The sequence below is a fragment of the Marmota monax genome, unplaced genomic scaffold (genome assembly GCF_021218885.2).
Source record: "Marmota monax isolate L192 unplaced genomic scaffold, Marmota_monax_Labrador192_F-V1.1 WCK01_AAM20220418_F8-fsc00106, whole genome shotgun sequence".
NCBI classification, from domain to species: Eukaryota; Metazoa; Chordata; class Mammalia; order Rodentia; family Sciuridae; genus Marmota; species Marmota monax.
The window spans coordinates 10,661,639-10,688,766 of NW_026695218.1; the positions used below are offsets into that span (position 1 = coordinate 10,661,639).

At 35.9% G+C, this 27,128-nt stretch overlaps 1 protein-coding gene across 2 annotated transcripts in view; it reads left to right on the forward strand.

Annotated features, from left to right (window-relative positions):
* Positions 1 to 785: 785 nt before the first annotated feature.
* The window catches only part of Gfpt1 (glutamine--fructose-6-phosphate transaminase 1), a 69,233-nt gene continuing 42,890 nt past the window's right edge, over positions 786 to 27,128 (forward strand). The window contains exons 1-9 of one of the 2 annotated variants that reach the window (XM_058575064.1): positions 786 to 986; positions 10,894 to 11,001; positions 13,360 to 13,467; positions 17,033 to 17,158; positions 20,754 to 20,812; positions 22,092 to 22,226; positions 23,553 to 23,614; positions 24,633 to 24,712; positions 24,917 to 24,970. In XM_058575064.1, coding sequence (XP_058431047.1) covers positions 980 to 986; positions 10,894 to 11,001; positions 13,360 to 13,467; positions 17,033 to 17,158; positions 20,754 to 20,812; positions 22,092 to 22,226; positions 23,553 to 23,614; positions 24,633 to 24,712; positions 24,917 to 24,970 — 739 coding nt within the window. In that variant the 5' untranslated portion in view covers positions 786 to 979. The remainder of the gene's footprint in view (positions 987 to 10,893; positions 11,002 to 13,359; positions 13,468 to 17,032; positions 17,159 to 20,753; positions 20,813 to 22,091; positions 22,227 to 23,552; positions 23,615 to 24,632; positions 24,713 to 24,916; positions 24,971 to 27,128) is intronic. The other variant, XM_046432290.2, reaches the window with a different exon arrangement.

The window sequence follows — 27,128 nt, forward strand, 5'->3', positions numbered from 1 at the left end:
TCTCTAATCAAGTCTCTCTTGGCAGGAATGGTGGTATATTAATTTATAGGACTAAAAGTTCATGAGTCAAACGTGCTGACGGCCAGTTTTCAGTCCTCTCAGGTGGGCCAGCAGAGTAAGGCCAGCTCTCTTAAGTCCAGGCGCAGAGTGTTGGATAGTTGAGCCTGCCATTCCTCCTCTCTCCGAAATAAACTGAGGATTAGGGAGGCGATGGATGGGTACGGAGGGCTTTTAGAGGTCAAGCACATTACTCAGATCTTAAGTTGGGAACTGAAAGGTCTGTCACCAGAAAGACTGCCCGAACCTGAATGGCGATTTGCAGTCAAGAATTCTGGTACCTCTCTCTCCTCTCCTCACCTCTTCTAATCATTTGCAGTTTTTCCTCAGCTATTTGTCCTTTACCCACCCTGACTTGTCTGTCTCCCACGATCTCCTTTCCAAGTCTTTTGCTTTCTTTCTCCTCTTTCCTGCCTCGTGGGGTGCCAGTACTCGGAGCTTGGGCAGTTATTTGCTTTGCTAGCATTTCCATCCTCCTCCTTCTATCATTTCTCGCAGGAGCCCAGTCCTCCCCTACCGCCGGGTTGGTCGGGTAGTTAGCCCGGAGGCGGCTCCAGGAACCTGAGGCGGATGCAGCCACGAGTCTGCCACGTCTTCGCTGCCAGCTGTCCAGCGCCTGCGTGGGGTCTGGGGGCGGGGCTGCGCGAGGGGCGGTATCTGCGCGTGAGCGGCGCGTGAGCGGCCCAATGGGGAGTGCCGGCGGCGGCGCGCTGCGCGCCGAGGGGCGGGGCTCGGCGGCGGTTGCTGGCGGAGCCTGGGAGGGCGAGGAGGCTATAGTTACCTCCGCCGTCGCATCCTCGAGGGAGTCGTGTCGCCGCCATCCCCGCCCCCGAGCTTGTCCACCGCCTCTGGAGCTCTTGTGTGCTCCCGGGAATCTCGCTAGCTGTCTGCCCTTGGCCTTGCGGACCGCGCCTCCAGCAGCATGTGTGGTAAGGGGCCGCGGGCGGGGGGCGTGTTGCGGGGCGGTGCTGGGGTGCGGTGCGGGCGCCGCGGAGGCCAGAGACGCCGGGTGGGAGTGGGAGTGCCGAGGGTACGAAGTCTGGGTGATAAGGCAAGGGGATGCCTGAGGTGGCAGCTGCGGCTGTCGCGGGGGCGGGAGTCCCAGTGGTGGTCCGGAGGAGGACACCTGAGAGGCAGGCGGGCGGGCCCAAGAGGCGATCCCAGGAGCCGGAGGGGGAGCCTTTGCGCATAGAAGGAACCAAGAGGAGCGAGAAATACCTATAGGGAAAAAGGAGGAGAGTGCTGAAGGAAAGGCGGGGTGTGAAGGGGGTGTCTGTAAAAGGGTTCACCAGGTGAGGCAACCTGTAGAACATCGAGTGGCATGTGTTGAACTTATCTTGCATTCTTTAAAAACAAAAACAAACCTTAATTTTATTCTCTTTCTTTCAAGCAGGCCCAATAGAAAACAGATACTAAATCTAGCTAGAGCTACAACAATGACATTATATATGGTCTTACTTCCTGCCACTCCCTGTCTCAACATAAGCCATTGCTAATCAATAACTTGATGAAGTAGGCTTAGATCTGATCCCCTGGTGTAAGAGCCCCTGAAATGTCCCTGGTGATAGATCGCACATCATGTTATCACTTGCATGTGCACCCATTTAAAATACTCGCTATGAAAAATTTAACGAGTGTCTTTCCTAGAACAGTTAAAAAGTAAAGTTAGACCCTTTTATTCCATGTTTGGGAGTTGTTTTATTACCCCAAAGTGTTGACATTTCCAGAATGGAATATTTTAAAAAATATTTTTTAGTTGTTGATGTACCTTTATTATTTATTTATTTATTTATATGTGGTGCTGAGGATCGAACTCAGTGCCTCACACATGCCAGGCAAGTGCTCTGCCACTGAGCCAAAACCTCAGCCCCCAGAATGGAATCTTAAATTATGGATGTACTTAAACCATTGTCAATAAAAAGAATTGTATTTTTACTTTTCATTTTGAAATTTACAACAGACTTTAATCCTAGAAGACAGAACACTTTTTAAAGAGCAGTACAATTGTTATAGAATTGAAGCTACTTGGGAAACTTACTCTTTGCAGCCTTTGGCATGAAGGGACTGAGCAGGAGGTGGATTGTACTCACTAGTGTATATTTTTCCTATATTTAACTTTATGTTCATTTCAGCTTCTGAAAATGAGGAGCAGGTTTAAATTTAGAGTTGATTTTAAAAAAACACATAAAAACAAATGCCTATAAATAGCTTACTGAAATTAATAGAGTTGAGCTGATTTCGGAATCAGTTATACTTTTGCTATGTCTATGTGGTTTTTGTAAAACACATAATTAGTTTGGAGTTGTGAAATAGTGAATTTGCAAAGTGGTTAATCCCTGTTGTGCTCATGGCATTTAACTGCTTTTGAATGATGAGTTATATGCCTGGTATTCTGATTGCAGGTCATTTCCTCATCTTGTTCCAGGAAAAAAGGGTGTCAAAGTAATATAAGATTAAAAAAAAAAAGACAGAAAAGATCTGATTTAGGAAAGGTTTATATAAGGGTGAAACTTTCAGGGTGGAGACTAAATATTGACAGTTTTCGCAAAGCCAATATAGAATATCCATTCAGCAGAGTTTTACTGTTGAGAAAACCCATTATAAAGAATAAATAAGCTAGTACAACATTTTAGGCATTTCTGAGGTCCTGTTTATAACCCTGGCCATAGTTTTACATGATTCCAGGTGGGGTCCAGAATTTATTTCCTCTATAATGCAAATTCTGAAAGTTAACTGTTAAGAAGGTGAGAGTTTGCCTTTATTTTGCTTCCATAGCTTAATCACCGAAGTGAAATTTGGTCAGAAAAATTGAGTGGAAATGAGAATAGATGGAAGCATTAGAAGTTTCTAAATATTTGAGGCTGGGTGCAGTAATACACTCCTGTAATCAAGCAACTTAGAAGGCTGAGGCAGGAGGATCACAAGTTTGCCACCCTCTGTAATTAAGCAAGAGTTATGTCTTGTTAAGAATGAAATAAAGAATAGAAAGGACTGGGAATGTAGCTCAGTGATAGAGTGCTCTTGGGTTCAATCCCCAGTAGGGGGGAAAAAAAAGTAATTTACCTTGTGATTACTTGTTGCCTAGTTTAGTTTTTCTAAAAGATTATTTTGTTTCAACCTTATAAAATGTTGAAGCAGAAAAATAAGGATTGGAGTTTCTGTGATATTCTTTTTTCAATCAGATATACTGATAAAACTTAACATGTTTGTAACTTTTTATTGGATTGTTGGAAAAAAAAAAGAGATCCTGTGGTCAGTCAGATTTGAGTAGCAACAGTGTGGCACTTTTTTTGGGGGGGGGGGCTTAGAACCTTTAAGGGGTTAAAAGTAAGGATTGTGAATCTCTCAGAAAATAATAGGGTACCTGTTTTTCAAAATATTTTATCTTTCATTCTTGGTTCTTTGTAATACACTTGATTCTTTTTATTTGTATTACGTTTGGTTTTGCTGAGAGGGTATCAGGTCACTTAAACTGCTACTTAAACCTTTTCATAGGTTTTTGCTGTTTTTAAAAACATGGAATTTTACCCTTCTGATCTGATGCTATATGTAAATTTTGCAAATGAGGTTCTACTCAAAAGCAATGGGGGAATTTGTAATTTAAAAGTATCCTGAGATGTATCAATTTTCTTTTTTTTTTTTTTTGGTAATTGTATCATGTAATAGAGTTGGAAGTAATTGAAGGATTCCGAGACTGGCTGTTAGGATGAGTCATAAAACCAGTACTATTAACATCGTTAGAAATCATACTGGAATACTGGATATAAAGAAGTTCTGAGAGAAAATAATTAATTGCTTAATAAGCATTTCCTCAGTTTTGTTCCTTAGAAAGGGAGAAGTTAATAGGTGCTGATTATGAACAGTAAAAATGGGAAAGGGTCTTGTATGTTACACACCTATTTGGGAAAACTGCTCTTTGAGATTCATGATTAGTAAGATTAAGGATTCTAAAAAGTCCCCAAACCTGTTAGTTTAGTTTAACCCAGTATTCTTAATTACTTTTTTAATAAAACCTCCTCATCCTTTTTTAGTATCCTGCAAAATAGTATTCTGTTTCTGTGGTTTGGAAATTCTTGACTATATTTCAGGTACCTAGAAAGTGTTAGAAGATACTTGAAGATATTTGAAGTGGTATCTTTATACTTGACACTCTGTCCTTTGGAGAGTTGACTAAAGCAAGGGAGTTCAAGTAATTGCTTTCTAGACAGGGGAAGCAAAGTGAATACACATGGAATAGCTGTATGTGATAATCCACAGTCCTTGTTCATTATCATATTATAGACCACAAGAGGAAAGTAGAAATTCAGAGACTCAGAGAGACCTTTTAGGTATCTGTGTTAGACCAGGAGTATTCCTAATGATGGGGCATGATTCTTAGCTTGAGAAATAGTGTTGGCTGGTGGAGAGTGTTCTATGAGAGGTAATCATTGATGGCATCTATTACCGGTCTGTGAATGGAGTCAGAAATAGATTGAGAACCACCGTTGCCAGGGGTGTTGATGGAAGAGATGTAGGTTCCAGGAAAAGAGACCAAAGAAGAGTGGTTAAAGGCAAAAGAGTCCAGATAGTATCTTGCCTTGGGGAGTCTGCAAAAGGAGAAGAAGGTCATTTTGTGTGTGCATGCATGTGGGTTGCTGTGTGTGTGTGTGTGTGTGCGCGCTGCTGGGATAGAATCCAGTGCCTTGAATATACTAGGCAAGTTCTCTACCACTGGGATATCCCCCAGCCAGAAGTCATTCATGATTTTTTAAAAAATATCTTTATTTTACTTATTTATTTTTATGTGGTGCTGAGAATCGAACCCAGGGCCTTACACATGCTAAGCAAATGCTCTACCACTGAGCTACAACCCCAGCCTGTCATTCATGGTTTAATATTCAGACAGAAGTTAATTGGATTTGTTTATAGAGAATCACCAGAGAAGTTGCACATATGAAGGTGGAAGGACCCAAGTTTGTGTTCAATAAAAGGGTGGCCAATACCAATAACAAAGAGGGAATATTTTGGGAATGGGGTCCCTTAGGAATGTTGAAAAGTTGTTTTCTTGAGCTATGGTTCCTGACCTATAAACTGAGAAGTCATTACAGGGTATTCATTGCTTGATTCATACTGTACACAATGTCTGTAAGTTGAATAAAAATTGTTCTAGATCATTGAATAATAAAAATTAGCGCACAAAATGTTCTGTATTTGTAAAGCTGAGGAATCACTCATCAAGAGCTACAAATAGGAGAGGCTAGCTTCAGAGGTTGGTATGGGGGATAATGTCTCTCTCTTGAATGTTTAGGGAAGGATGAGTGGTACATAGCATATTATAGTATTAGAAATGAAGATGAAGGTTTCAATTCTATAGTGAGAATCTACCAAAAATGAGAAAGAAGCTGAGAAGAGAGAAATAGGGATTGGAGAGTAATGTGTATTCTAGACTCTAAAATAATATGTGGGGGAAGTTTGAAAGTTAGGCAAAGGATGAATTAACAGGATTGGTCAACAGTTTGGGAAGGCCCATATAAAAGTGGACTGAAATGAATGGATGAGTTCTGCATGTCTGTCGTAGGTGGATACAGGGTTGGGACTCAGTAATAAGAGCACAGTGGTCCCAAAGGTGCTGACTTGGCAGAATGATAAAAAGTTGTAGTATGATGTGAATAGTCAGAAAGAAATGGGAAGGATAGATGGACTCTTTGAAGACTTGTGAGAGAAAGTAAATGCTTTTATCTTGAGAAAGATGATCACTTAGGCAGACTATGAGGGAGTGTGTTACTAGAAACTTTAGGACTTAACAGTGCTTTGAGCTCCAGAATATTAAATGTGCAAGATAGGTGTCTTGGAGCCCCATCCAGTGCAACACACAGTTTCAACAAGGGAGTGGAGACTTGAACCAGCACCTCCCATCCCCACATTCTGGGGATTGAACCTAGAATCTCAGATGTACTAAGCCTGTGCTCTACTACTGAGCCATACTCCAAGCCAAACCAGAGTTTTGTAAATAGGGGGAAAAAAGATATAAAGCAATTTAAAAACCACAGAAGTAACTGAAATTCTTCACTGTGTTACTCTGTTGTAATTTTTTCTTTGTTTTTAGGATTATTGAAAATGTTAAGCAGGTTGCAGTAGTGCACTTGGGAAGCTGAAGCAGGAGGATCCCAAGTTCTAGGCCAGCCTTGTAAATTTAGCAAGACTTTCTCTCAAAACAAAATGAAAAAGAGCTGGGAATGTAACTCAGTGATAGAGTGTTTGCCTTGAATTAGTGAGGTCCTTAATTCACAGTACTGCAGAAAAGAAAAGAAAAAATATTATCTCAAATAGTACTTCTTTTTTAAAAAGGAATCTCACATGTAGAATGTGACTGCATAATTATAATGCTGAATAGTTTTATGATAAGCATCAGATTGATGTGTATTAGTTTATTTGCATCATTTTAATAGCAAAGACTCAGACAAATCTTAGTAGGGAAGTAGTTATATAAAAAATGATAAATGTACTATATACTAGAATGCAATATTAAGTAGAATGAAGTACATGTTGTACATACATAGAAAGATCACCAACATCTTAAGTTAAAAAAGTACAGAACAATATGTATGCTATCATCACATTCGTGTATTTTTTTTTTTTTTTTAAAAAGCCCTCTACACTGTGTACATCAAGGTTTGTAAATGTAGAAAAGTTCATAGCTAAAGGACAGGCATGATGTGTATGAGAAAGGGATTATTGGAACCTGTGCAGAAGTAGAAATGATTTTCATACTACATTCTATAGCATTTGTACTGTTTAAGTCTTTAATAATATGTAACCTGCATTATAAGAAAAAATAATTTAAAGCTAAGCGGCATTGTAGATGGCTTTTAAGATTCAGAAAGTATTAAATTTAGGGAATGAATTTGAAACTTATCACTAAGAGGTTACAATGTATGGGTCCCAGAATGTTGAAGCTGTCAATGAAAAAGTGACAAAGATCTTTTATTCATAAATACATAAATTGAGCCAGACTTAGCTAATACCTTGACTAGTCAATTAAGTTATATTCAGGTTTAACAGTCTTTATTTGGAACCAGATTGCTTACAACAAGAGTAGGTCTGAGAGTAGGTTGCCTATGAAATTTTTTATGCAGGGTGTTCATAGTGCTTTTATGTCACGTAGTTTTAGTTGCTATTTCTAAAAATGATACCTGTAGGTACAAGAATCTGCTTTAATAAACTATATACTGTTAATAAGAAAACTTACTCTCTGAAAAAGCATGCTGATTTGCAGGTAGAAAATCTCCTATGAGTACAACTACTTTGTGTAGTATTGGATTAATTACCAGAGATTGACCTTTTTAGACTTTGTAGTTTCCTTAATCACAAGTGTTTATTGGGAAGTTTTTGTTTCTTTTCTTGTAGTGGTAGGTATCGAATGCAGGACCTCATGCTTACTGGGGAAATGCTCTGCCACTGAGCTATATCTTCAGTCCTTATTCATTGGTAAATTTGATAAGACAAGTCAAAGGCCTAAAAATAAGGATAATTAGTGATTTTTGTTCTTATTGTTGTTGTTGTTGTTAAAATATATATTTTTTTAGTTGTAGATGGACAAAATGCCTTTATTTTATTTGTTTATTTTTATGTGTTGCTGAGGATCGAACCCACTGTCTCAGGCATACTAGGCAAGTGATCTACAACTGAGCTATAGCCCCAGCCCTAGTGATTTCTGTTCTTATAAGCACCATTTTGAGTATGAATGCCTTCCTGTGAACACATCCTACATGCTTAATTAGCTGGTTATTTGCTATTGTTATATTTTCCGGGCCATCCCAAAATTGCAGATAACTTAGCAAGTGGACTGTCTTGGGCCAGTAGTGCTGTTAAGGGGCAGGTCTGTAAAACTGACAGATTCAACTCCTTAGTTCCCATTTTCCTAACTAGATATGGCTTAGCTAATCCCCTTTCTTCATATACCTTTATTACTTTGATCTTAGAAAATTTCTCTACACATGTCATGGTATCCTTTCATCCTTTTCTTCCTTTCGGTTCCTTCCTAGATAATGTCAGGAAAAACATGTCTTGTTTTTTTTGCTTCCTTTAATCCTCTTCTTTTCTTTTACCAATAGCAAACCAAATAATAAAGATTGAAATGATTATTTGTAAAAGAGGAAACAGGTTTGAGTTGGAACTTGATATATGTGTTTCACTGAACCTAAGATGACACTGATTGGGAAATGCATCATTATCTGAACTGAAAAGAAAGAAAATATGCATATCTCTAAAGCTGGAGAAAGTGTTTTGAATATGCTTTCAAAATAACTAGTTCAGTTATCTGATTGTCTTTACCTTAAACCAGTCATGAATCTTAGTGTTGCTAATAGGGAACCAGCAAACAATATACATATATAGCCCTGGAAACCATTCTGCTCTTGATTGAGTTTTTTTTTAAAATATATTTTTTATGGAGATAGTATCCTTATTTATTTATTTTTATGTGGTACTAAGAAACAAACCCAGTGCCTCACACGTGGGAGGCAAGCACTCTGCCACTGAGCTACAGCCCCAGCCCCTTGATTGAGTTTTTCCTCTAATTCAATTAAGCCTATAGACTTTCCTCCAGGTTACAGGGAATACAAAGGATAGGAGAACTCCTTTATCCAAACTTTGCGGAAACAATTAGATCCATCCTGAACCGTGATACATTCAACAAGAAAATTGGCCCTGCCCTCTTTTGGGGAAAATGGAGCAGTTAGGGAGAGACTATTCCAGATTCAAATGTGAGTTATGATTCTTATTGAATCCTAGAATAAACAACTAGCTGTAAAAGACATATATATGTTTTTGATAATAGGGAAAATTTGGGAAATTGTATTTTTTTGGTACTGGAGACTGGATCCCAGACCTTGAGTTTAACACTACCCATACCTGCTACCACTGTGTCCTATCTCTGAGCTACATCCCAAACCCTTTTTAAATTTTATTTTGGACAGAGTCTTGTTAAGTTTACCAATTTAGGTGATGATGATCTCTTAGGAGTGATAACATTGTGGTTTTATAGAAAAATGTTAATATTTTGTTACTTTGCTATTATTAATCTTTAATAATGTACTGTGAAAATTAATTTGGTAGGTACGATGTATGCAAACAAAATCATGTAAATTATTTAACAAAAAAATGAGGCCCAGAAGAGAAGTATAGTCTGTAGAGATGTTAAAAAGTGTTCAAACTGAAAGCAGGGAATAGTAGGAGGGCGTGCCTGTATTCCAGCAACTCAGGAGACTCAGGAGGAGAAGCACAAGTTCAAGGCCAGCCTTGGCAATTTAACAAGACCCTGTCCAAAATAAAATTTAAAAAAAATTTGGGATGTGGCTCAGAGGTAGGATACAGTGGTAGCAGGTATGGGTAGTGTTAAATTCAAGGCCTGGGGTCCAGCCTCCCGTACCACCAAAAAAAGGGGGGTCTAATGGATCATGAATGTCTCCAAAGCAATCTCAGAAGAAATCTCAGAATATCAAGCTGGATGGGGATTGTAGTTATTATCCTCAAATATCAGAGGTAGGAAATATTAGACCTGATTTACACCCCACATAATAGATGTTGTTAAATCTGTCATGGTTTTCCTTCCTATTCAGGAAATAGGGCCACTGAATCCTTTTCATTGATAGTTTGCAGCCACAACCAGTTAATAATTTGTTGGCATCTGCTGTGAAACCTGTTGGTTACCATTTCAAAGCTGTTCATTTCACAGAAGGGGAAGCTTAGTCAGGGCAGTAGAGTGGAAAACTTTGGGAATACACATGAATTAAAGGAATTAATAGGATTTCTTCAACCCAAGAGTACTTTTTAATGAGGTAACAAATGTTTGGTATGAATTTAATTAGTTTATGAAGTAATTAAAATTTTATAAGTTGGGGGAGGTTGGGTATCAATTTAGAAGATCTTTTTGCTGTTTTTGAAAAATGTACTTAGGATTTTAAGATTCATACATCTAACCAAATTAAACCAATTAAATTGGAGTTAGAAGTAATATCAAAGTAAAAGGCTGCTGTTGAGTTCATGTTTTTAAAACAGTGGATTTAATGCTAGCTACATCACTTTGAATCTTCTTTTTGATAAAATATTGAGTCTGTAACTCACCTTAAAAAGTTTATTTTTAGGGGCTGGGGATGTGGCTCAAGTGGTAGCGCGCTCGCCTGTCCCGGGTTCAATCCTCAGCACCACATACAAACAAAGATGTTGTGTCCACTGAAAACTAAAAGAAAATAAATATTAAAAAATTCTCTCTCTCTCTCTCTTAAAAAAAAAAAAAGTTTATTTTTAGGTGGGAGCAGGGGCACATTCGTGTAGTTCCAGCTACTTGGGAAGCTGAGGCAGGAGGATCACTTGATCCCAGTAGTTTGAGGCCAGTCTGAGCAACATAGTAAGACACCATCTCTTAAAAACAAAAAATCCCAAATCCCCAGTTTGTTTTATATAATTAGCCTTTAAATTATTTTAACAAATTGGTGTTAAATCATTGTATTTCATTTTTAATCTTCAAATGTATTACTTTTTTTGAGGGGGGGACCAGGGATTGAACTCAGGGGCACTCAACCACTGAGCCATATACTCAGCCCTATTTTGTATTTTATTTAGAGTCAGGGTCTCACTGAGTTGCTTAGTGTCTCACAGTTGCTGAGGCTGGCTTTGAACTTGAGATCTTCCTGCTTCAGCCTCTCAAATAGCTAGTATTACAGGTTTCTGGCACTATGCCTGGATGATTTTTTTGAAAACAAAATCTAGCTTAACATTTTTGAACATCCCAGGCATAATTATGTCAATTTTAATTTATTAATCAGAATTTTCCATTAAATATTTGTTTGTTTGCAGGTATATTTGCATACTTAAACTACCATGTTCCTCGCACAAGACGAGAAATATTGGAGACCCTAATCAAAGGCCTTCAGAGATTAGAATACAGAGGATATGATTCTGCAGGTATTTCCTTCTTAAAAAATATGGGTTTTGCATGATTCTTGATCGAAATAGGGTGTTTTTATTATTATTTATTATTTTTATTTATTATTATTTTTTATTATTATTTATATTTATATTTAATGGCTATTTTTAAAAAATTTTATGAATCCAACTCTGAAGAATTTTTATATTTTATCATATTTAAAAGGGTTGTTTATATAATTATTAACAGTGTTTCTATAAAAACAAATCATATGGTACAGCTTCATGGGAACAGAATTGTTGATTTTAATAAAATATTGAGTCTGTAACTCACCTTAAAAAGTTTAAGATTTACTGTATAAATCTTTTCTTTCCTATAACTTTCTTTTTCTCCATGGATCCATGCTTTATCATATAAACTGATCTGAGATTTTTCTATTTTATATACATGGCAAACCAAATAAAGATAACTTTCTGGCAACTTATGTTTGACTTTAGTTCCCCCTTATGTTGAGGGTCCACAAGACCGCCCTCAGATTCCATGCTTCCTTAGGATGGCTCATGGTTGTGATTTATTATAGCAAAAGAATACAAAGCAAAGGGATAAGGTATGTGAGGTGAAGTCTAGAGGAAACCAGACACAACAAGCTTCCAAGAGTTTTATGGTGGAGTCACACAGGATGCCCTTGATTTTTCTAGCAACAATTTGTGACAACACATGTGAAAAGTCTATCAGGGAAGCTCATTAGTGTCCAAGGTTTTTTGTTGGGAGGTGGTCACATAAGCTTCAATTGTCTAATTCTCAACTCCCAGAAGAAAAGCAGATGTTCTGCATAAGCTACATTGTTTGCATGAGTAGTTTAGGCACTGCAAGCCACTCTTACTCCATCAGGTGGCAAGAATCCTGAAATGCACATTCTCAAATGCCAGCCACATGCCACCTTGAGAGCAGGCCTTCCTAAGGATAGCAGGGTTAGACCTCTTTTCTGTACACTTAACATTGCTACATGGGATGGGCATTTATCTTCCTTAACTTCCCTTAGTAATAGAAAGTCAACTCCTTGCTTACTTTATTCTTGAAATCCTCCTTTCTTAGCTTTTCTGACAATGTATCTTTTCATATAGATGCTGATCATTTATTTTCTGTCAGTTTTAGAGACTCCTTCTGTCTATTGCTTAAATATGAATATTCTGTAAGATTCTTCCCTTGGCTCACTGGTGGGTGAGCTCTGATTACATCAACTTCCTGTGTGTTGGTGATTTAGAATCTGCATGTATTTTTAATCCAGGTGTATTTCCCAAGTTGCCAGAAAACCTGTGTTTCCAGCTGCCTCCTAGAAATTTTTTCTGGACAGATGACAGTATTATGAACTTTGTATATTCAGAATTGAACTGAATACATAGCACTTCTCACCCACTCCATTCTGTTCTTTGTCCCTTTTATCAATAATCATTCAAAAAGTTCTTTGAGCCTAAGTGGTGTCCTAGAATTCTCCTTTCTCACCTCATATTCAGGGTATTCTGTTTCTCAGTATCCCTATCATCATTGCCACTATTTAATTCAGGCTCTCTTTATTTTTGCTTTGCTGCAACTGTATCTTCTGGTAGCTGCTTTATCCTTTTTCTCCCTCTCCATCTCATCCTCTACACCATTTCCAGAGAAAATTTATCAAATGTTTTTGCCATATTATTTCCCATTTTTGCCATTATTATTTCTCTGCTTGAAATGAGTGGTTTCCCAGTACCATTAGGGCATTTTTTTTTTCAAATTCCTTAGCAATTTAAGTAGAATCTCTAGAAATGCTTTTTAAAATAATATCTATTTTTTAGTTGTCGTTGGACACAATATCTTTATTTATTTATTTTATGTGGTGCTGAGGATCGAACCCAGGGCCTCGCCTGTGCTAGGCAAGCGCTCTACTGCTGAACCACGACCCCAGCCCCTCTAGAAATGCTTTCTTGACCTTCCCTCCTTATCTGCCTTCTAAGGCATGTGCCCCTCTTCTCCATTTCTCCATTGTGTTCCAATCACAACCTGTAGTACTTTTATTATAACTTAAATACACTGTTTTCCTTATCTATCTTTTTAACAATCTTTGAAGTTTGAGTACAGAAACCGAAGTCATTTTCTTTTGTTTTGATACTGGGAATTGAACCCAGGCCTTGTGTATGCTAGGCAAGCTCTCTACCCCTGAGCTACTACACCTCCAGCCTTGTTTTCATTTTTGTGTCAAGCAGCTATCATGTTATTTGACACCTAATATGTTTTTAGTAAATGTTAAATTGATAAATGAATTATTTGAAAATGTAATAATTTTAAATTAAGAATTTTGCTTCATATTGATAATCTTGGATATAGCCAATGTCTAAATCTTGTTCTGTTTCTTTGTGTCTTAGGTGTGGGTGTTGATGGAGGCAATGACAAAGATTGGGAAGCCAATGCCTGCAAAATTCAACTCATTAAGAAGAAAGGAAAAGTTAAGGCATTGGATGAAGAAGTTCACAGTAATGTACTTAGTTTGATTTTTGCCCCTCTCCCCACTAAATACCGCATATTTTGGAACCCATTTTGAGGATAATGATTCTTAAAGTTGAAGCAAGGGAAGAAAAGTTCTTTTGTTACTATTTGGATTGGCTTTAAGTTGTACATGAGCTTTAAAAATGATCATAACAACTAGGAAAGGAAAGTAGTTACATAGGGTTCAGAGCAAGCTCAGTGTCTTAAAATGAAGTAGCTTCAGAACTGCCATACCTGAGAAAGGAAGGGCTATTTGTAGGACAAAAGCTGTTTTTAGTGGTGCCCTTGTTCATGTGTCTTCACTTGGTGGTTTTCACTTTACTTAATAATGGCCCCAAAACATAAGAGTAATGATGCTGACAATTCAGACATACTAAAGAGAAGCCATGAAATACTTTTTTGATAAAAGATGTTAGTTTTCTCCTTAACAAAAAAAGGAAAGTCGTAAGCAGAGGTTGCTAACATCTATAGTAAGGATGAATCTGTGAAATTATGAAGAAGAAAAGAGAAATTTGTGCCAGTTTTTCTGTCACTCCTCAAACTGCAAAAATTATGGCCATAGTGTATGATAAGTGCTTAGTTAAGATAGAAAAGGTATTAAGTTTGTGTGTCATGTATATATAGGAAAACACATGGTATATATAGGGTTTGGTACTATCTGCAATATCAGCCATCCACAGGGTGGGTGAGATGGGAGGAACACTTGAAATCTATCCCTTATTGACAAAGTGGAACTACTGTATATTTTTCTGCAGAGGTGTAGAGGTGGTGTACCAGGGATTGAACTCAGGAACACTGGACCACTGAGCCACATCCCCAGCCCTATTTTGTATTTTATTTAGAGACAGGGTCTCACTGAGTTGCTTAGTGCCTCACTATGGCTGAGGCTGGCTTTAAACTCATGATCCTCCTGTCTCAGTTTCCTGAGTTGTTGGGATTACAGGCGTGTGCCACCTTGCCTGGCTGTATAATTTAATATAGCTTCTAGCATTTCTACAGCATTATTTTTTAAAATATGTAGTTTTTTTTTAATTAGAGCATTGTAATTATACATAGTATTTTGGTTCATTTTGACAAAATAACACATGTAGGGATTTAATTTCAATTCTTGTTACCCCTTTTCCCCCTCCCCTTTATCCCCCTATTCTCCCTTCTGTGTTGATCTTTCTTTTACTCCTTTATTCATTTATTTTTGATTGGTATATTCTACATATAAAGGTGAAATACCCTTTGAACATTTATATTTGTATATAATATGATTTTCTTAAATTCATTCCATATTTCTTCCTTTTTCCAATTCTTTCCTCCCTCCCTCTTGTTCTCCTTGTGTTCCACTGATCTTCCCCTTATCTTTATGATACCTTGCCCCCTCCCCTACAGCCCCCTCCCCCATTGTCTTCTTTCTCTTATTTTGTTCCAGCTTTCACATGAAAGAAAACACTGGACTCTGATTTTTCTGAGTCTGGCTTATTTCATTTAGCATGACTTTCTCCATTTCCATCCATTTACCGGCAAACACTGTTATTTTATCTTACTTATGGCTGAGTAAAACTCTGTTGTGTATATTATATCATATTTTTGATCGTTCATCTATTGACACACATTGGGGTTGATTCCATAATTAGTGATTGTGAATTATGCTGTTGTAAACATTGAAGTAGCTGTACCTGTATGTTGATTTTAGTTCATTTGGATTAATACCAGAGCGTGGAATAGCTGGATCATATGGTAGTTTCATTCCTAAATTTTTGAGGAATCTCTTTCCATAGTAATTGTACTAATTTGCAGTCCCACCAACAATGTATGAATGTGTTTTTCTCCACATGCTCACCAGAGTTTATTATTTTTTTGTGTTTTTGACAATTGCTACTTTAACTAGATTTTAGTTAAATTTTAGTACCTTTTTTTTTTTTGGTGATGCTGGGGATTGAACACCAGGCCTTATGCCTGTGAGACAGGCACTTTGCCAACTGAATTATGTCCCCAGCCCTTTAGTGTAGTTTTGATGTGCATTTCTCTGATTGCTAGATATGTTAAACATTTTTTTCATATATTTCTATTTGTGTTTCTTCTTTTGAGAAATGCCTGTTTAGTTTTTTTTTGACCATTTATCAATTGGGTTATTTGTGGTTTTTTTTTTTTTTTTTGGCATTGACTTCTTATATACTTTGGATATTAATTGCCTGTCAGAGGAGTAGCTGGCAAAGATTTTTTTCTTGTTCTATAGGTTCTCTATGTTCTTGATCACTTCCTTTGCTATGAAGATGCTATTTAATTTGATGGCCATTCCACTTGTTGCTTCTTGGTTTTATTTCTTGAGCTTTAGGGGTCAAACTTGGAATGGAACCACCATTTGACCCTGTTATCCTACACCTCAATTTATACCTGAAGGACTTAAAATTGACATACTATAGTGATACAGTCACTTCAGTGTTTATGGCAGCTAAGTTCACAATAGCCAAGCCCTCCTAATTGGAATAAGTTATACTTATTCTATGTATGTATAATATTTCAAAATATACTCTACTGTCATGTTTTAAAAAAAAAAGGCTGTCTTTTCTCCAGCATATTTTTTTTGCACCTTTGTCAGATATCAGATAGTTGTAAGTATGTGGGTTTGTCTCTCTGTCTTCTATTCTGTTCCATAGATCTTCACATCTATTTTGATGTCAATACCATGCTGTTTTTACTACTATAACTCTGTAGTATAATTTGAGATTCAGTCTTAGGATACTTCCTACATCACTTTGCTTGTTCAGAATAGCTTTGGCTATTCTGGGTCTCTTATTCTTTCAAATAAATTTAAAGACTATTTTTTATAGTTCTGTGAAGAATATCATTGGTATTTCGATGGGGAGTGTATTGAATCTGTATATTGCTTTTGATAATATGGCCATTTTGACAGTATTAATTCTGCCTATCCAAAAACATGGGAGGTCTTTCCATCTTTTGAGGTAAGGTTTTCTGTGATTTCTTCCTTCAGTGTTTTCATTGTAGAGTTCTTTCACTTCCTTGGTTAGATTAATGCCCAGATTTTTTTTTTCCAGGTTATTGTGAAAGGGATGGTTTTCCCTGATTTCTTTCTCAGCTGAATTACTATTGGAGTATAGAAATGTTACTGATTTATGAGTGTTGATCTTGTATTCTACTACTTTGCTGAATTAATTTATCAGCTCTAGAAGTCTTCTGGTGGATTTTTTGGGGGGTCTTCTAGATATAGGATCATGTTGTCAGCAAACAATTATGGTTTGACTTCTTTTTTCAATTTGAATCCCTTTAGTTTCCTTCTCTTGCCTGATTACTTTGGCTGGAGTTTCGAGAACTCTATTAAATAGGAGTGGTGGGAGTGGACACCATTATCTTATTCCTGATTTTAGAGGAAAACCTTTCAGTTTTCTCTATTCAGTATGATGTTGGCTTTGGGTTTGTCATATATAGCCTTTATAATCTTGAGATATGTTTCCCTTATACCTATTTTCTCCAGTGTTTTTAACATGAATGGTTGTCTGTAGCATTATTTAATACTGGGTTTTTTTATTTTATCTTCTTCAGAACAACAAGATATGGATTTGGATATAGAATTTGATGTACACCTTGGAATAGCTCATACCCGTTGGGCAACACATGGAGAACCCAATCCTGTCAATAGCCACCCCCAGCGCTCTGATAAAAATAATGGTATGAACATATTCTGTGTGCTTTGAATGATTATAGAGGGTCAGTAATGGGAGGAAGAATGAAGGCTCATATGTTTTTGTTATCTTAATTTGGAGAATTTCAGATATATTCAGAAATAGAGAGCATATAAAACCTGATACTTCTATTTCCCAGCTTTAACATTTATGCAGAACATGACCAATTAAGTTTATTTTTTGTTTTGAAAGTCAATAGATATCATATTGTAGTTTGATGACTCTTCAGTATTTATTTTTTGAGGTACTAGATGTTAAACCTAGTGCTTCACACATGCTAGGCAAGTGCTCTACCACTGAACTACATCCCAACTTTTTAAATTTTGTTTTAAGCTGGTCTCATTAAGTTGCCCAGGCTGGCCTTGGATTTGTGGTGCTTTTGCCTCAGCCTCCTTGGTACCTGGGATTACAGGTGTGTACCACTGTCCCTGTAGATAGACACACACACACACACATTTATATTTATATTTATAAATATATATACATTTGCTTTTGATACTGGGGATTGAACCCAGGGGCACAGGGGCACTTTACCACTGTCTTATATCCCTATTCCTTTTTTTTTTTTTAAATTATTTTTATTTGTTTATTTTTATATGGTACTAGGGACCGAACCCAGGGCCTCACGCATGTGAGGCAAGCGCTCTACCACTGAGCTACAACTCTAGCCCCATCCCCATGCCTTTTAATTTTTTATTTTGAGATAGAGTTTACTAAGTTGCTTAGGGCCTTGCTAAGTTGCTGAGGCTGCCCTCGGACTTGCATTTCTCTTCCCACATCATTGGGATTACAGTGACCATGTCTACAGTGCCTGTATATTTTGTATAAATTGGTATGATATTTGTTTTCCTCTGGAGGTACAAAATGTTTTTCTTTTTGTGCTGTTAGCAGCCATTGATGATCATTGCCATAATTAATTTGTGTAAAATTTAAAGATAAAACAGTGTGGTTTTAAATTTCCAATTCAGGTCCAGGGATATAAGGTTTTTTACTGAATCTCCTTGATCTGATATCTGTTTTTCCTTTCAAGCATGCTTAACCACTCTCAACATCTGCAATATCTTTATTTAATTTACCCCCTGGTATTCATAATAACAATAATAATACCAACATGACCATAACAGTATGTTTACTGAAAACTCTTTTTCTTTAAATAATTTTTTAGTTGTCAATGGACTTTATTTTATTTATTTATATGTGGTGATAAGAATTGAACCCAGTGCCTCACACATGCTAGACAAGCACTCTACCACTGAGCCACAACCCCAGTGCTGAAAACTCTTATTTAAAACTTTTAAAATTATTGTTATTATCCTTAGGGATGTATAATTAAATTAGTGTGTTTTAGGGTCACTTGGAACAGTGTCTTTATATGGTTGTGCTACCAGTTGGTTATAGCATTATGTTAATATATTTAATTTAGTTTTTAGGAATTTATTTTCTTAGCTGGGTGCAGTGGTGCATGCCTATAATCACAGCTACTCAGGAGCCTGAGGCAGGAGGACCAGAAGTTTGAGGTCTACATGGGCAGTTCAGCAAGACCCATTCTCAAAATAAAATACAAAGGGCTGTGGACATAGCTTACTAGTAGAGCACTTGCATAGAATGTGCAAGGCCCTGGGTTTGTTTTTATTTCCCCAGTGCTGGAAAAAAAATAATCTTATTAAAATTATTTAATATTTTGAAACCACATCGGTAGAACAAAGCATATTAAAAGAAGTCTAGGGGCTTCTGGAATAGAAAGAATGCATGTTTAATATGTGTGAGGCCTTGGGGTTCAATCCTCGGCACCAAAAAAGAAGTCTTAACTCTATATTGTAATTTTTTTTTTTTTTTTTTGTGATGGTGCTTAGAATAAAACCCAGGACCTTATGCATGCTTGACAAGTGTATATTAGTGAGCAATACACCAGTTCTTTAAACAGTTTTTTTAAGTCTGTTCTTCCCTTTAAAATGTAAGCAAATGCATATAGTTGAGTATGTGTGTGTGTATGTTCTTTTTGATTTTATAATTTAATTTAGAAGCTGCCTATTAAGTTTTCTGTGTCTCAATAATATGGAAATGAATTCTAGTGTTAGCAAACACTCAGATTTTTAACACTGAGAAGACCTTTATAAAAGAGTCCTAAAAAGTTGTATCTAAATTGTGTTTTGAGATTTTGGCTTTAAGTTAAGGCTTTTTGTCAACTACTTATGATTCTATGTTCTAACATTTAATTTTTTCTTACATTTATTTTTATAGTTGATATCATCTACTAAATGTCTAATGAAAGTATTTTTTAGTTTATAATGCATTTTAGTTCAGGTTCATTTACTATCAAACCCAGATGTCAAATCTTTAGGTATATTAAAAACATTATGATGATGTCATAAAAAATTAGATTTGGTCAGAAACCAGTGACCTGCTAGTAGTCACAGCTGATTTAGGGAGACTTGAGTCAGGAGAATCACTTGAGCTCAGGAGTTTGAGACAAACCTCAAAAACATAGTGAGACCCCATCTCAAAAAGGAGGAAAAAAAATTGGATTTAGTAATTTTTCTCCTGACATGTGAACTTTAATAAATCCACATGGGTAGTTTTACATACTCTGCCAGTGGCTACAAATAATGTTATTGACTCTTGATTATTTATTCTGACATTTTTATAAGTTATTTAGTAAGAATAGGTTAAAATGATTCCCAAATCATATTTACTTGCTCTTGGAATGATATTTTGTCAATTTTTATGTGACATTCCAGGAATGATCAGGATCTCAGGCAAGTAAATTTAACTATGAAACTGAATAACTGGGCTGGGGTTGTGGCTCAGTGGTAGAGTGCTTGCTTAGCACGCGGGAAGCCCTGGGTTGATCTTCAGCACCACATAAAAATAACTAAATAAAATAAAGGTATTGTGTCCAACTACAACTAAAATAAATAAATAAACAAATACTTTTAAAAAACCTGAATAACTGTCTGGTTATTCTTGGTGAGTTTCTTAACTTTAGATCTTTTAACTCAGAGTAAATCAGATGATTGTAGTAGTTTTGAAAGGCCTTTTCTTTAAATTTATACTGAGAAAAGAATGAACTGAGAAATGAGAATGAGTTAATTAGTTCAGGGGCTGGGGTTGTGGCTCAGAGGTAGAGCACTTGTGTACCATGAGTGAGACATTGGGTTCGATCCTCAGCACCACATAAAAATAAAATAAAGATATTATGTCCACCTATAACTAAAAAATAAATATTAAAAAAAAGAGTTAATTAGTTCAGCTTTCTCAGTTTACAAATGAGGAAACAGGCCCAGTAAGCTTTCTCCTTTCACCTGGCTGTATGGGATAGTAATTTAGCCACAACTGAAATTAATGTCTTTAGAATTCCAGTTTATTATTGTTTTCTTGCTATATGCACTATCCTAGCACAATATACTCCTGCTAAGCCACATAATACTGCTAATCTACCTGGTGATAATCTAATAATGAGAAATAGATAATACTTGATTCCACCAAGAAGTATAGACTTAAGAAAAATCTGTTCATAATAATAGTTAATTATAGCATTTATCAAACTTTTCATCATCACTGCTTTTATTTATACCTTTTAGAATTTATTGTTATTCATAATGGAATCATCACCAACTACAAGGACTTGAAAAAGTTTTTGGTAAGTAAAGTCACCTCAAAAGACACTGTCTTCTAGAATATCTCTAGATCAGTGAGATTATTTCTTAGGATGTGCAACACCATGTTAGTATGATCAGATAATTTCTAAGACAGTTTCAAGAGTTTGATGGTTTATTGACTGGAACGATTCTGTTTTCCTATATGAGAAGGCAATAATTATTTGACTTTATTATAAGTGACCAAACTTTAAATAAAATTGTAGTTTTGAGGGTTGGTAGCTTAGTGGTAAAGTGTTTGCTTAGCATTCACAAGGTGCTGGGTTTGATCCCTGGCAATGCAAAAATTTTAAAAAAAGTTTTTTTAAAGAGGTTTTTTTCTGGTACATCTTTGCTATGAAAGTCCCTATTTGATATATTTTAAAAAATTCTAGTACATATAACAAGAGCCAGTAAAGATTAAATGAAAGATCCTTGTCCTAACTAGCCATATGTTCTATTATAATGATTCATACTGGTGACCTTCTCAGACTTATCCAATTGAGCTTTCTGTAGTGATGGAAACATTTTTTGTTTTTTCTTTTGCAGTAACCACCACCCACATTAGACTGTTGACCTGGTGCGACTGAGAAATTGAATTTTAAATTTTATTTAAATTTAGATAGCCACATATAGCTCATGACTATTTTATTTTATTATACCATCATCTAAAAAAGAACTGGCATATTCATTATAAAACTGGTGTTTTGGGCTGGGGATGTGGCTCAAGCGGTAACACGCTTGCCTGGCATGCGCTGGGCGCTGGGTTTGATCCTCAGCACCACATAAAATAAAAAATAAAGATGTTGTATCCACCGAAAACTGAAAAATAAATATTAAAAAATTCTCCCTCTCTCTTCTCTCTCTGTCTCTCTCTTTAAAAAAGAAAAAGAAAAACTGGTGTTTTAAGTGTTACATATTTCATTATATTTTAATTATTTAAAATTTATTTTAATTCGTGTGGCATATATTTATATAAATTAAGTTATATGTTCAGTTAATCAGAATACCATTTTATTTTGGATTCATTGTAATCAGATGAGCAATGAAATATGGTGTTAAAAATTGGGTCTGGGATTGTGGCTCAGCGGTAGAGCATGGGTGGGACCCAGGTTCGATCTTTAGCACCACATAAAAATAAAGGCATTGTGTTGTGTTCATCTATACCTAAAAAAAATATTTTAAAAATATTAAAAATTAGATTTTTGAGGAAAAAATTCTGTAGAAAGGATTTGGATATCATATTTTCTTATTAAATGTATTTTTTTTCCCTCCTGCCCTTAGGAAAGCAAAGGCTATGACTTTGAATCTGAAACAGACACAGAAGCAATTGCCAAGCTTGTTAAGTACATGTATGACAACTGGGAAAGTCAAGATATCAGTTTTACTACCTTGGTGGAGAGAGTTATCCAACAATTGGTATTAAACCATACTTTTAAATCTAGTTATCCTAACATTGATCATGAGAAATTATTTAAATCTTATAAACAGGAACTATGCTAATTTATTATTTTTGGCTTTTATTTCCATATGCAAAACAATTCAACTTAAATAATTTTGAGATTGTTGTTTGACTTAGTGATTTGACTGCCTCCCTCAACTCTTAAAATTCTACTTATTTCACTGTAGTTTGGTGTAGTGAGATTGAAGAATAAGTTTGTCTGAAAACAGCATGCATGCACACTTGTACACATGACACATGCATATACACAGCACACATGGTAGAGAATTACCACTCTTTTGCTTCCAACCAATAATTTTAGCACAAGTACCTCCAGCAAAATGCAACCTTATTCTGGGATAACGTCTGCATGTCTCTCAGTCAGCATAATGGATTTTTTTTTTTTTTTTCCTTTTGGGCACTTTTCCTTGGCCCTGTACCTCCATATGAAAGTATTTTCCAGCCTAAGGAAAAAGCACTATTCTTTTGAATCCATCTCAGTTGCCCTAAGTAAAGACATCCAAGAGCCACAAAAGTCTAAGTCCATATTGATGCCTACATATATAACTCTAGCTTTCCCACTTAAAATCCCTTTCCTTCCCTGATATGATCCAACCCTTTCCTCCCACCCAAACTTTATGAAGTCTGTAGCAGAAGGAGTTAGGATGATGGTGAATTTCAAGGTTTGTTCCTTCCCTTTACCCATAGCAGAGTAGTGTGTCTTCTCACCCTTTTCTTCTTTTTACTGTATACTCTAGTTTGTGTTCTATAGTGGTTTTTTTGTTCTTCTACCTCAGGTTCTTCCTTTATCCATTCTTTAGACTCCGTACTTAGGAGGTTGGTTTGACAGGGTACAGTGGTGTGCAAGTTAATAATCATGATTGTATGTATTTACATTACTGATATCAAGGTCAAAAAGAATGAAAGTTAACAGTGGTTTACAATTACTAGGGTAAAGAATGGGTTTTGGATACTGAGCTTAGAATCTTTCCTTATTCTATCCTCCTGCTATTAATTTGTAGCATGGGAGATATGATGTATCTGTTGAGAAATGTTGGCAACGTATACAAAGGTGACTTTTTCGAATGGTCTGTTTTTGGAGCCATTATATATTAAGCATATTTTGAAAGTGGTCTTATTTTTAAAAGTTGGTCTTGTATATACCAAAGCTCAGGACTGTTTGCCTGAAATTCAGGCTTCTTTATAAACTAGTCCTTGTGTGAATGAAAGAAGTCAGAATGTTTCAAGCATTTTGCATTTGGTAATTGATTATAAGTATTACTAATGTATTTTTTTCCCCATAGGAAGGTGCTTTTGCACTTGTATTTAAAAGTGTTCATTTTCCTGGGCAAGCAGTGGGCACAAGGTACATATAAATCTAATAATGACTAATAATAATTGTATGTATTTTGAAATATTTGAGGGACAGGGTTATTTTGTGAAGCCTGTAAGTGACTTTCCTTAGAGGTATTCATGTAAGTGTTTATTTTTCATGTATTCCTCCTTGTTTGTTGTTACATCACTCTCTGATTTAGCAGAATCCCTTAATAAAGTAAATGCATTTTGGCATTTATAATTGGCCTTTTGTCTTTTGGGTAGGTTAACTGTGTTTACTTTGTGAATTTGGATATTTAATATTCTCTAATTTCAGACTCAAAACTTCAGCTTTCTTCATATTTTTTAGAAATATATGTTCCAGATAGATTCCTAGAAAATTGTACCATCACTGCTTTTGCCAGGATATTTAAAACCAATCATGAAGTCTTTTTAAAACAGTGAGGAACCTTAAGATTTGGTGAGAGAGAGAAAGATCGATCTTTAATCTGAAATGAAAGGCAGGATGGCTGAAGAGATCATTATATATTGGTGTTCTGTGTAGAAGCAAAAGAAAAATTTCATTTAACATTAAAAAGAAAAATTTCAAGTATGGTGTTATAGAATAGAAATTGGCAACCTTTTTCTGGATTGGGCCAGACAGTAAATGCTTTAAGCTTTCTGTGTCATGTAGTCTCTTTTGTAGCTTCAGTATCGCGGTACTAGTATGACAGCAGCCGTACATTGTATGTGAAAGAATGGGTATGACTGGGTTCCAGTAACCTCTTATTAATACAATTTTAGTTTGTCAATTAAAAATAACAGAAAGAAATCCTTATTTATAGAAATAGACGAGCATGTCCTGTGGGTCTTAATTTGCAAACCCATTTCATTTCTTATATCTGAAGGGAAAATTAAAACATTTCTTGAAGAATATTGATTCATTAACTTTGAAGATTGCATTATTAATATATTATTATATTACTTATATATATTATTTGTAAAAATATTATTTATATTAGTATATTATTTGTAAAAATGGTTTAATTCTGACTTAACTTGATTTACAGACGAGGTAGCCCCCTGTTGATTGGTGTGCGGAGCGAACATAAGCTTTCTACTGATCACATTCCAATACTTTATAGAACAGGTAAAACTGCTCTTACATCATGCCAATGGGGAAAATGTGTAAATTGAGTGCAGTAAATATAAAGAATTTTTTTCCTTAAATTGGAATAAATGCTTTTTTGCTCAAATTCATATGTACATATATATTTCTGTCTAGATGTAAAAAAGATTTGTTTTTGTGAGTTCTCTGACAAGTAGAATTATTTTTTCTGTTGTATATCCTTAGCTAGAACTCAGATTGGATCAAAATTCACACGGTGGGGATCACAGGGAGAAAGAGGTGGGAAATGCACTGTGCATGGATGGGGAGGAGTCATCCTCTTTTGTTCATTCTTTACTAATTCTTTGTTCTTGGAGTGAATGATTGTGCTGGGCCTCTAAAAATGTGCTTATTTTGTGGGGAACCATTTTGACATTTATTTTTCTAATTTGCAGAATATATTTTGTCTGTTTGCTTTTGGCATTTAGAAAACTGCTTTTAATAATTTGTTTTATTAAAATCTCTGAGATTTGAGAAAACAGCTGAAATCATAAAGTATTTTCTTCTGTTTTTTAAAATCATGTAGGATACCTCCTTATATTAGGGAAAAAAAAACACTGTGTTCTACATTATTATAAATTGAACCTAAGAGTAGTTGTTTGAATAATTTAGCCTAGCTTTTAACTGAAAATACATTTAAGTTGTCTTTATTTTATGCATCAGTTTATTATCTAAAAATAATGTCATTTGATATTTTGATTGGCTTTATTTGAATTTGAAATAATTTTGTGTTTGAGGTTTACTTGAAATTTTTTTTTTGTATTGGGGATTGAAACCAGGGGTACCCTGAGCTGCATCCCCAGCCCCTGAGCTGCATCCTCAGCCCCTTTGTTCCATTAAATTTGAGACAGGGTCTGATTTAGTTGCCCAGGCCTGGCTTAAACTTGTGATCCTCCTGTTATAGCTTCCTGAGTTTTTGAGATTACAGATGTGTGCCACCATACCCATTGAGGTTTTATTTTTTTAATAGGACTTCTACCTATATGAACTCTGAACCATTTTATTGGTACAATTATATATAAAAGTGACAACCACAGTGTGCTGTATTATTGCTAAAAGCTTTCTATGTAAAAGATAGGGAATGGTAGTTTCAGGAAATTGAAATTTATACATTCTTGGTTTCTTGGAAAACATTTAGCAAAGAACTTTAAGCCCTTTTGCCTTTGATGGTGTCTACATTTGTTCTTTTATCTAGAGCAGAAAGTTATTTTCTTAAATGACCTCCCCAGTCTTGAGATGCTAGAAGTTCTTTTCTTCCCCTGCCACTTCCCCATTCCCCCATCCCTGTTCCCACTCCCTAGTCTGTCTTTTTTTTTTTCTTTTTCGGTACTGGGGATTGAACTCAGGGGCACTTAACCACTGAGCCACATCCACAGTCCTTTTTTGTATTTTATTTAGAGACGGTTTCACTGAGTTGCTTAGGGCCTCACTAAGTTGCTGAGCTGGCCTTGAACTCATGTTTCTCCTGCCTCAGTCTTCTGAGATGCAGGGATTACAGGCGTACGCCATTGCACCCCACTCCACTCTCTGGTCTTTCCAGAAGAAAAATATCTGCCAATGAAAATATATAATTTGGACCCAGAGTTCCAGATTTCTGTGAATAATTTTGCTTGTGTATATATATATTCTTTATATATTGTAAGTTGTCTTGGGTTATTTTTAGAAATAATGAAAAACATTGGTTAGTCTTAAGAAATTAGAAGAAAATTTTATAGATTATATTTGAGTAACTATTTCACTAGGTATAGGTAGATAATATGTGGCTTAGTGAGGCCTCTTACTGAAGGGGTTGTGTAAAGAGAGAACTCTGGGCTGCCTTTTAGATTTTCACCATTTTTTCACAGTGTAATTACTGACCATATAAAATTAAAGCCTCCTTTCTCTCTGCAGGACAGGGATGATAATTGTATTCCACTTCTACCAGATGAGATAATCAATACACGGGAAACATTTTGGATATTATAAAAGCTGTATAGGTGTTACATAAATAAAAAATTCTTTTTTAATATTGTGATTAATTGTACTTTTGTACATTATCAATATTTGTAGTGAAGCTCAACCCTATTATGACATTTTATATACAAAGCTAGTTTTATACTTTTTTAAATATAAGTGCTGGAATATCCTATTTATTTTGATTTTTTTTTTCTTTTTGTACTGGGGATTGAACTCAGGAGCACTTTACCATGGAGCTACAGCCCTAGTCCTTTTGTTTTTTATCTTGCCAAGTTGCTGAGGTTCTTGCTAAGTTATTGAATTTGTGATCCTCCTGCCTCAGTCTCCCAAGTTGTTAGGATTAGAGGCATGCACCACTGTGCATGGCTTTTTCTACTTGTCTTTAAGTTCACTTTTCTTTTTCCTTCCCAGGACCTTGTGCATGCTAGGCACACACTCTGTT